The 12067-nt window shown below is 43.6% G+C and overlaps 1 protein-coding gene across 10 annotated transcripts in view; it reads left to right on the top strand.

Moving 5' to 3' along the window:
* LOC124138229 (diacylglycerol lipase-alpha-like) overlaps positions 1 to 12067 on the top strand; it is a 177374-nt gene that overhangs the window by 136432 nt on the left and 28875 nt on the right. For all 10 annotated transcript variants that reach the window (XR_007218346.1, XR_007218345.1, XM_048384141.1 and 7 more), the window contains 2 exons: positions 5932 to 6066; positions 10763 to 10965. Coding sequence is in view for 8 of the 10 variants with exons in the window: in XM_048384141.1 (XP_048240098.1) it covers positions 5932 to 6066; positions 10763 to 10965 (338 nt within the window). In the remaining 2 variants the exon portion in view is untranslated. The remainder of the gene's footprint in view (positions 1 to 5931; positions 6067 to 10762; positions 10966 to 12067) is intronic.

The following is a 12067-nucleotide window of genomic DNA, read 5'->3' as shown; positions in this document are numbered from 1 at the left end:
GTGACCTGGAAGTAATCGAGTCTGGACCAGACGATCCAGTGATTGATATTATGAGCATCAATACACTCCATCGTGGTACGTTGACATGCCATCAACTATTTCGTCACAGAGCCTGCCCACTTACTATAAAATGCCCCTTGTGACCAGCATAGGCTAGAAGGGCCCAGTTGTTCTTTCCCTGGAAGATGTGGCATGGGAAAAAGGAAACTCTTGAAGCATTTCACACTGCGGAGACTAATTCTTCATGTCTAGTTCCCCAGGACCAAAAGTTGTCCATTGCTATTCCATTTACTGTCCACTTTCCTCTGAACTGGCCAAAGGGACAAGCCTGAAACTTAAGAATTATGTCTAATAGGTTTGTCACAATTACTCGGCTGACTGTTTACGATTTGAGAAGAATGGTATTCGGATCGTAGTTTAATATTATTGATCCCCACCCAAACTATGTTTTGCTTGGGACATAGAAACGGGCGCTGTCATGCATTCCATCCATCTGTCGCTCTTTGTTACTGGAGCATGACACATGAAACTTTCTTTTTTTTTTCATGAAACTTTGTATACACATCAGACATGGACTGAACTGGTGCCTTTTGCTTTTCAGGACTTGTGTTAATTTTTGTAAACGGGTGCATTTTGCGTTTCCGTGGCAACAGCTAAGACTAACAAAGAGTGTAGTGTTTCAAAAGAGGATAGTGTTTGTTTTCCGGAGCATAACTCATAAGTCATTCCATGTTTCTTCATGGAACTTTGGCTACACATCAAGCATGCATATTGCATTGAACTGGTGCCTTTTGCCATTCAGGAGTTTTTTAAATTTTATTTTTTGCATTTTAAAGGAAATAAGTCGGACTTAGGTTGACGAGTCTGACCCTATATCAACACAATTTGCGAGTCTGACCCAATATCAACCCAATATGACGAGTCTGACCCTATATCAACACAATATGACGAGTCTGACCCTACATCAACACAATATGACGTCAGTCTGACCCTATATCAACACAATATGACGTCATTCTGACCCAATATCAACACAATATGACGTCAGTCTGACCCAATATCAACACAATATGACGAGTCTGACCCTATATCAACACAATATGACGTCATTCTGACCCAATATCAACACAATATGACGTCAGTCTGACCCAATATCAACACAATATGACGTCAGTCTGACCCTATATCAACACAATATGACGTCAGTCTGACCCTATATCAACACAATATGACGTCAGTCTGACCCTACATCAACACAATATGACGAGTCTGACCCTATATCAACACAATATGACGTCATTCTGACCCTATATCAACACAATATGACGTCAGTCTGACCCTACATCAACACAATATGAGGTCAGTCTGACCCTATATCAACACAATATGACGTCATTCTGACCCAATATCAACACAATATGACGAGTCTGACCCTACATCAACACAATATGATGTCAGTCTGACCCTATATCAACACAATATGACGAGTCTGACCCTATATCAACACAATATGACGTCAGTCTGACCCAATATCAACACAATATGACGTCAGTCTGACCCAATATCAACACAATATCACGTCAGTCTGACCCAATATCAACACAATATGACGAGTCTGACCCTATATCAACACAATATGACGTCAGTCTGACCCAATATCAACACAATATGACGAGTCTGACCCTATATCAACACAATATGACGAGTCTGACCCTATATCAACACAATATGACGAGTCTGACCCAATATCAACACAATATGACGTCAGTCTGACCCTACATCAACACAATATGACGTCAGTCTGACCCTATATCAACACAATATGACGTCAGTCTGACCCTATATCAACACAATATGACGTCAGTCTGACCCTATATCAACACAATATGATGTCAGTCTGACCCTATATCAACACAATATGACGTCAGTCTGACCCAGTATCAACACAATATGAGGTCAGTCTGACCCTATATCAACACAATATGACGTCAGTCTGACCCTATATCAACACAATATGACGAGTCTGACCCAGTATCAACACAATTTGTGAGTCTGACCCAGTATCAACACAATATGATGTCAGTCTGACCCAATATCAACACAATATGACGTCAGTCTAAACCTATATCAACACAATATGACGTCAGTCTGACCCTATATCAACACAATATGACGTCAGTCTGACCCTATATCAACACAATATGACGAGTCTGACCCAGTATCAACACAATTTGTGAGTCTGACCCAGTATCAACACAATATGATGTCAGTCTGACCCAATATCAACACAATATGACGTCAGTCTAAACCTATATCAACACAATATGACGTCAGTCTGACCCTATATCAACACAATATGACGAGTCTGACCCTATATCAACACAATATGACGTCAGTCTGACCCTACATCAACACAATATGACGTCAGTCTGACCCTACATCAACACAATATGACGTCAGTCTGACCCTATATCAACACAATATGACGTCATTCTGACCCAATATCAACACAATATGACGTCAGTCTGACCCAATATCAACACAATATGACGAGTCTGACCCTATATCAACACAATATGACGTCATTCTGACCCAATATCAACACAATATGACGTCAGTCTGACCCAATATCAACACAATATGACGTCAGTCTGACCCTATATCAACACAATATGACGTCAGTCTGACCCTATATCAACACAATATGACGTCAGTCTGACCCTACATCAACACAATATGACGAGTCTGACCCTATATCAACACAATATGACGTCATTCTGACCCTATATCAACACAATATGACGTCAGTCTGACCCTACATCAACACAATATGAGGTCAGTCTGACCCTATATCAACACAATATGACGTCATTCTGACCCAATATCAACACAATATGACGAGTCTGACCCTACATCAACACAATATGATGTCAGTCTGACCCTATATCAACACAATATGACGAGTCTGACCCTATATCAACACAATATGACGTCAGTCTGACCCAATATCAACACAATATGACGTCAGTCTGACCCAATATCAACACAATATCACGTCAGTCTGACCCAATATCAACACAATATGACGAGTCTGACCCTATATCAACACAATATGACGTCAGTCTGACCCAATATCAACACAATATGACGAGTCTGACCCTATATCAACACAATATGACGAGTCTGACCCTATATCAACACAATATGACGAGTCTGACCCAATATCAACACAATATGACGTCAGTCTGACCCTACATCAACACAATATGACGTCAGTCTGACCCTATATCAACACAATATGACGTCAGTCTGACCCTATATCAACACAATATGACGTCAGTCTGACCCTATATCAACACAATATGATGTCAGTCTGACCCTATATCAACACAATATGACGTCAGTCTGACCCAGTATCAACACAATATGAGGTCAGTCTGACCCTATATCAACACAATATGACGTCAGTCTGACCCTATATCAACACAATATGACGAGTCTGACCCAGTATCAACACAATTTGTGAGTCTGACCCAGTATCAACACAATATGATGTCAGTCTGACCCAATATCAACACAATATGACGTCAGTCTAAACCTATATCAACACAATATGACGTCAGTCTGACCCTATATCAACACAATATGACGTCAGTCTGACCCTATATCAACACAATATGACGAGTCTGACCCAGTATCAACACAATTTGTGAGTCTGACCCAGTATCAACACAATATGATGTCAGTCTGACCCAATATCAACACAATATGACGTCAGTCTAAACCTATATCAACACAATATGACGTCAGTCTGACCCTATATCAACACAATATGACGAGTCTGACCCTATATCAACACAATATGACGTCAGTCTGACCCTACATCAACACAATATGACGTCAGTCTGACCCTATATCAACACAATATGACGAGTCTGACCCTATATCAACACAATATGACGAGTCTGACCCTATATCAACACAATTTGCGAGTCTGACCCAATATCAACACAATATGACGAGTCTGACCCTATATCAACACAATATGACGTCAGTCTGACCCTATATCAACACAATATGACGTCATTCTGACCCTACATCAACACAATATGAGGTCAGTCTGACCCTATATCAACACAATATGACGTCAGTCTGACCCAATATCAACACAATATGACGTCAGTCTGACCCAATATCAACACAATATGACGTCAGTCTGACCCTATATCAACACAATATGACGTCATTCTGACCCAATATCAACACAATATGACAAGTCTGACCCTACATCAACACAATATGATGTCAGTCTGACCCTATATCAACACAATATGACGAGTCTGACCCTATTTCAACACAATATGACGTCAGTCTGACCCAATATCAACACAATATGACGTCAGTCTGACCCAATATCAACACAATATGACGAGTCTGACCCTATATCAACACAATATGACGAGTCTGACCCTATATCAACACAATATGACGAGTCTGACCCAATATCAACACAATATGACGTCAGCCTGACCCTACATCAACACAATATGAGGTCAGTCTGACCCTATATCAACACAATATGACGAGTCTGACCCTATATCAACACAATATGACGTCAGTCTGACATAATATCAACACAATATGAGGTCAGTCTGACCCTATATCAACACAATTTGCGAGTCTGACCCTACATCAACACAATATGACGTCAGTCTGACCCTATATCAACACAATATGACGTCAGTCTGACCCTATATCAACACAATTTGCGAGTCTGACCCTATATCAACACAATATGACGTCAGTCTGACCCTACATCAACACAATATGACGTCATTCTGACCCAATATCAACACAATATGACGTCAGTCTGACCCTACATCAACACAATATGACGTCATTCTGACCCAATATCAACACAATACGAGGTCAGTCTGACCCTATATCAACACAATTTGCGAGTCTGACCCTACATCAACACAATATGACGTCAGTCTGACCCTATATCAACACAATATGACGTCAGTCTGACCCTATATCAACACAATATGACGTCAGTCTGACCCTACATCAACACAATATGACGTCATTCTGACCCAATATCAACACAATATGACGTCAGTCTGACCCTACATCAACACAATATGACGTCATTCTGACCCAATATCAACACAATATGACGTCAGTCTGACCCTACATCAACACAATATGACGTCAGTCTGACCCTACATCAACACAATATGACGTCAGTCTGACCCTACATCAACACAATATGACGTCAGTCTGACCCTATATCAACACAATATGACGTCAGTCTGACCCTATATCAACACAATATGACGTCAGTCTGACCCTACATCAACACAATATGACGTCATTCTGACCCAATATCAACACAATATGACGTCAGTCTGACCCTACATCAACACAATATGACGTCATTCTGACCCAATATCAACACAATATGAGGTCAGTCTGACCCTACATCAACACAATATGACGTCAGTCTGACCCTACATCAACACAAGATGACGTCAGTCTGACCCTACATCAACACAATATGACGTCAGTCTGACCCTATATCAACACAATTTGCGAGTCTGACCCAGTATCAACACAATATGACGTCAGTCTGACCCAATATCAACACAATATGACGTCAGTCTGACCCTACATCAACACAATATGACGTCAGTCTGACCCTATATCAACACAATATGACGAGTCTGACCCCACATACAATGTATTCTCGATCTAACATACAACACAATCTGTATGTGTTTTCACCAATCTTCACATTCACAAGGGAGCTGTCGTCTAATGCATTACTGTACCACCACTTCATTAATTTGAATGCAATAACAAAAACATGTATACAGCTAACTTTGATCAAAAGCAAGATAATTACATATTCATTATGTATCTCTTCAGAACTCCATTGCCGAGATCGCCCAACTCTTTACGGAATTCTTCCGGGATTTAGATGTGGTGCCATCCGATGTGATCGCAGGCCTGGTTCTACTTCGGCAGTTCCAGAAGCAGCGCATGGCCAACATCGTATGGCAGGTACTGAGGGACCCCGTTGACTTCAGAATAAAGCTGTGTTCATGTTATTTATTTATATTGTCCCTTGTGTGTTGAGAGCGCCTTTGATGTTGTTGACTTCCATGTATTCCCAAATGTCACTTTAAAGTTTTTAGGTTTAAAAAATGTCATTAAATTACTTTGTCTCATGCTAGTGAGAATTAATTTTATTTTTAAGTTTATAATTTTTTATATTGCATTTAAATTGTAGAATTTTTATTCCATCACTTAACCTGTTTAATTGGAGAATACAGCATTCTCATGTGATTCTGTAATTCACTGCATTTTCAGACGACCACCGTCGTAGTCTAGTGGTAGAGCTTCCGCCCCGAGAGCGGAAGGTCCGGGGTTCGATCCCCGGCCGCGTCATACCAAAAGACGTTAAAAAATGGTACTTGTTGTTACCCTGTCTGGCGCTCGGCATTAAGGGGCTAAAACAAGGACAAGGAGTCAGAATACTGTGTCTGAGTGGGGTATTCATGTTAAACTGCGGCATGGTATCACAGTGAGCTAGCACTATAAATCGGCATCAGTCCGGAATAGTACAAGCAGCCACACAAACACACACACGTACATGCACGTCGCTATATAAGTGCAATAATCTTGGACGCGACGTTAAACCCCATTTCACCTCACCTATTGCATTTTCATCTATCAGTTCAGCTTTCATTTGTTACTGAATGGACATGGTTAGAATTTTTTTTTTTTTTTCACTGGTCCATAAAGATGATCTGCTATAGAGTTGCTGTAAATGTCGTCGTCCCAAAGGAAATGACAAAAAGTACTCTACGAAGTTCACTAGTCTGAAACCAGATGACTTGTGTTGATTATGTAATTATGGTTTTGTTGTTGTTGTTTTTCATGGCCATGCTATCATCAGGTTATGAAACATGTTTAATCTCCTTAGGCGGGTGACTTTGTTCAAATTGTGCCTCTGTTCACACAGCAGTGAGTGGGTGGGTACCCGGTAGGATGAAATGGTGATATGGAGCTTAGGTTGTATACTCCCCATGGAGCTGAGAATACAATATGAATGAACACTGACCCGTCAACTTGCCTATTAATAATGCGGAGCTTTGATAATTCTGTGTGGTGTCAGGATATAAGTTTTACTATATAAACCTATTATTGTTTTATTTACAAAGTTACAACTTACATATTTGGTTTCCTAAATATATTACAAGATTTGTCATCACTGAAAGAGATCTCTCATAAGAATTTTAGAAATTTGGATTACGTATACATTTTCATTTTTAAAATCATTTTTTGTCATTTAATCAGGTGAGTTACAGGATCCGTTAGTATATAAATAGGTCATCTATCATATGCTAGGTAATACATTTACGTGTGTATGTCAGGTACGTTTATTACTATTTTTAACAGTAAATTATAAGTATCAAAATAGATGTTAAACTTTGACAAAGAAAAAAAATAACCTTAGTTTTGAACATTTTACTGCTAAGCCATAATGCTATGTTTGTGTGAAAATAGACTTATTTTGACCATTTTTTGAGACCTGACAACAATTTGGGGATGGATCTTGGCACAGAAAATTATATTGACCTTCCCAGGTTTCTTGGCTTAATTAGTTTCTCCTGGTATTCGACGCAGTTATCAGTTTGTGATAATCTGTAGTCTTTAGCAACATCAGAAAAAGGACTTGAAAGGTTGCTAGAATATAAAAGATAATTAAGGAAACGGCTAGTTCTTGGTAAGGAATTATTAGAGTAAAATTAAGTTGTTGTTTTTAACTTCACATGATATTTCCAGGCCCTCCGTTACAAAACAATCTACCAGAAGGTGTCAGTAGGGAGAAAAGAAGACAGTTGAAAAAAATTGCTGAAGTGGTGAAAATTTTCAAGAACAAATTATGTGAAAAAGAAATTAACATGGGTATCACTGTCGTTGTGTGAGGTGACAAACAGGTTGATGAAGTTTAGTGAATTACAAGTCCACACAGGATAATGAACCTTTCATGTTAATCTCTAGCTGTTCTTGTTTCTCTAGGGTAACAATGATGTGTACCAGTACCTGTCAGGGGTGTCCATCACCCCCCACACACCCTATCATGGTGAACTGCCCCACCCATGCTAATGTCTCCCACTCCCCCACCCACACTAATGTCTCTCTCTCCCCCACCCACACTAATGTCTCTCACTCCCCCACCCCCACTAATGTCTCTCTCTCCCCCACCCACACTAATGTCTCTCACTCCCCCACCCACACTAATGTCTCTCACTCCCCCACCCACACTAATGTCTCTCACTCCCCACCCACACTAATGTCTCTCTCTCCCCCACCCACACTAATGTCTCTCTCTCCCCCACCCACACTAATGTCTCTCACTCCCCACCCACACTAATGTCTCTCTCTCCCCCACCCACACTAATGTCTCTCTCTCCCCCACCCACACTAATGTCTCTCACTCCCCCACCCACACTAATGTCTCTCACTCCCCCACCCACACTAATGTCTCTCTCTCCCCCACCCACACTAATGTCTCTCACTCCCCCACCCACACTAATGTCTCTCACTCCCCCACCCACACTAATGTCTCTCTCTCCCCCACCCACACTAATGTCTCTCACTCCCCCACCCACACTAATGTCTCTCACTCCCCCACCCACACTAATGTCTCTCACTCCCCCACCCACACTAATGTCTCTCACTCCCCCACCAACACTAATGTCTCTCACTCCCCCACCCACACTAATGTCTCTCACTCCCCCACCCACACTAATGTCTCTCACTCCCCCACCCACACTAATGTCTCTCTCTCCCCCACCCACACTAATGTCTCTCACTCCCCCACCCACACTAATGTCTCTCTCTCCCCCACCCACACTAATGTCTCTCACTCCCCCACCCACACTAATGTCTCTCACTCCCCCACCCACACTAATGTCTCTCTCTCCCCCACCAACACTAATGTCTCTCACTCCCCCACCCACACTAATGTCTCTCACTCCCCCACCAACACTAATGTCTCTCACTCCCCCACCAACACTAATGTCTCTCACTCCCCCACCCACACTAATGTCTCTCACTCCCCCACCCACACTAATGTCTCTCACTCCCCCACCCACACTAATGTCTCTCACTCCCCCACCCACACTAATGTCTCTCTCTCCCCCACCCACACTAATGTCTCTCACTCCCCCACCCACACTAATGTCTCTCTCTCCCCCACCCACACTAATGTCTCTCACTCCCCCACCCACACTAATGTCTCTCACTCCCCCACCAACACTAATGTCTCTCACTCCCCCACCCACACTAATGTCTCTCTCTCCCCCACCAACACTAATGTCTCTCACTCCCCCACCCACACTAATGTCTCTCACTCCCCCACCAACACTAATGTCTCTCACTCCCCCACCAACACTAATGTCTCTCACTCCCCCACCCACACTAATGTCTCTCACTCCCCCACCCACACTAATGTCTCTCACTCCCCCACCCACACTAATGTCTCTCTCTCCCCCACCCACACTAATGTCTCTCACTCCCCCACCCACACTAATGTCTCTCACTCCCCCACCCACACTAATGTCTCTCACTCCCCCACCAACACTAATGTCTCTCACTCCCCCACCAACACTAATGTCTCTCACTCCCCCACCCACACTAATGTCTCTCACTCCCCCACCCACACTAATGTCTCTCACTCCCCCACCAACACTAATGTCTCTCACTCCCCCACCAACACTAATGTCTCTCACTCCCCCACCCACACTAATGTCTCTCACTCCCCCACCAACACTAATGTCTCTCACTCCCCCACCCACACTAATGTCTCTCACTCCCCCACCCACACTAATGTCTCTCACTCCCCCACCCACACTAATGTCTCTCTCTCCCCCACCCACACTAATGTCTCTCACTCCCCCACCCACACTAATGTCTCTCACTCCCCCACCCACACTAATGTCTCTCACTCCCCCACCCACACTAATGTCTCTCACTCCCCCACCCACACTAATGTCTCTCTCTCCCCCACCAACACTAATGTCTCTCTCTCCCCCACCAACACTAATGTCTCTCACTCCCCCACCAACACTAATGTCTCTCACTCCCCCACCAACACTAATGTCTCTCACTCCCCCACCAACACTAATGTCTCTCACTCCCCCACCCACACTAATGTCTCTCACTCCCCCACCCACACTAATGTCTCTCACTCCCCCACCCACACTAATGTCTCTCTCTCCCCCACCCACACTAATGTCTCTCACTCCCCCACCCACACTAATGTCTCTCTCTCCCCCACCCACACTAATGTCTCTCACTCCCCCACCCACACTAATGTCTCTCACTCCCCCACCAACACTAATGTCTCTCACTCCCCCACCCACACTAATGTCTCTCTCTCCCCCACCAACACTAATGTCTCTCACTCCCCCACCCACACTAATGTCTCTCACTCCCCCACCAACACTAATGTCTCTCACTCCCCCACCAACACTAATGTCTCTCACTCCCCCACCCACACTAATGTCTCTCACTCCCCCACCCACACTAATGTCTCTCACTCCCCCACCCACACTAATGTCTCTCTCTCCCCCACCCACACTAATGTCTCTCTCTCCCCCACCCACACTAATGTCTCTCACTCCCCCACCCACACTAATGTCTCTCACTCCCCCACCCACACTAATGCCTCTCTCTCTGTCCCCAGGGTAACAACGACGTCTACCAGTACCTGTCAGGGGTGCCCATCACCCCCCACACCCAGTTCCTCCAGCTGAGCGTGCCGTCCGTGATGGAGGACTACCGCCGCGTCATCCACTACATGAGACACGCCCTGGCGGCGTACGGCTGGCCCGCCACCATGATGATCAACCCCGGGACCTGGCTGTGTCGACTCATGCCCTTTCTCACGTAAGGGAAGCTATCAGACTCAAGTTAGATTGATAGGAAGGTGATCATGTCGATTGTAACACCATTTTCCAGGGGCAAGAGCGTCCACTAACTTTTTTTTATCAGTCTTGTTTCCACCCTTGCCACACATCAAGCCCACTTTTCTGTGCTAAATATGATTGGACTGTCGCACTTATCGATAGTCCAATCAGAGAACGTTTCACAAAATCAACATCCACGACTGGTACACCTTCGCATGAAATTGATCTACCGCTGCCTGTCTTTGTTGACACGAAATTGACTTTTTCAAATTTTAAACCCACTAACGATTGCCTATGTTTTTGTGTCAGGGATGAAATTGCGAATGTTTCATTATCTGATCGACTAGGACGTCGTCTATATTGGATATCAAATTTTCATTACAAGGGGCACAACTCGTGATCTACGAGAGGTTGCGCCAGGGTCAAGCCAAGAAAAGTGGCCTTGATGTGGCAAGGGTAGAAACTAGACTTTGATGTAGGGTAGTGGACACGCTTGCCTCGGGTAGATGTTGTAACACATGATTTGTGATGTTAAGAATTACCTAGTCTTTGTGGTATCATCTATTCTTGAGATTATCAGTTGTATGTTCATTTAGACATTTCGTAGATACCAAGAGGTTTAAATAAATGTTCTGTGACTTCTAAAATCTGCTAATGGAGGGAATGTTTCAAAGTCGTTTGGATCAAAAGATTTCTGCACTTCCAAAACATTTTGTCCTGTGTATAAAGTGGTGAGGTGATATAAGGTTTAACACAAGAAGCATCTGCATGCATGCACGGTCGTCACATGGTCAAGACTATTGCACTTTTATCGCGACAACCATGCATGCATGCAAATGCTTTTACTGGCCCAGACGACCGCCTCTGTGGTCTAGTGGTAGAGCGTCCGCCCGGAGAGCGGAAGGTCCGGGGTTCGATTCCCGACTGCGTCATACTAAAAGACGTTAAAAGATGGTACTTGTTGTTACCCTGTCTGGCGCTCAGCATTAAGGCACTAAAACAAGGACTGGTCGGCTCGGAGTCAGTATACTGTGTCTGAGTGGGGTATTCATGTTAAACTGCGGCATGGTATCTCAGTGAGC

Source organism: Haliotis rufescens, unplaced genomic scaffold (assembly GCF_023055435.1).
Source record: "Haliotis rufescens isolate VD_foot unplaced genomic scaffold, xgHalRufe1.0.p SCAF_5, whole genome shotgun sequence".
Taxonomy (NCBI): domain Eukaryota; kingdom Metazoa; phylum Mollusca; class Gastropoda; order Lepetellida; family Haliotidae; genus Haliotis; species Haliotis rufescens.
This window is presented reverse-complemented; position numbering and strand designations above follow the sequence as displayed.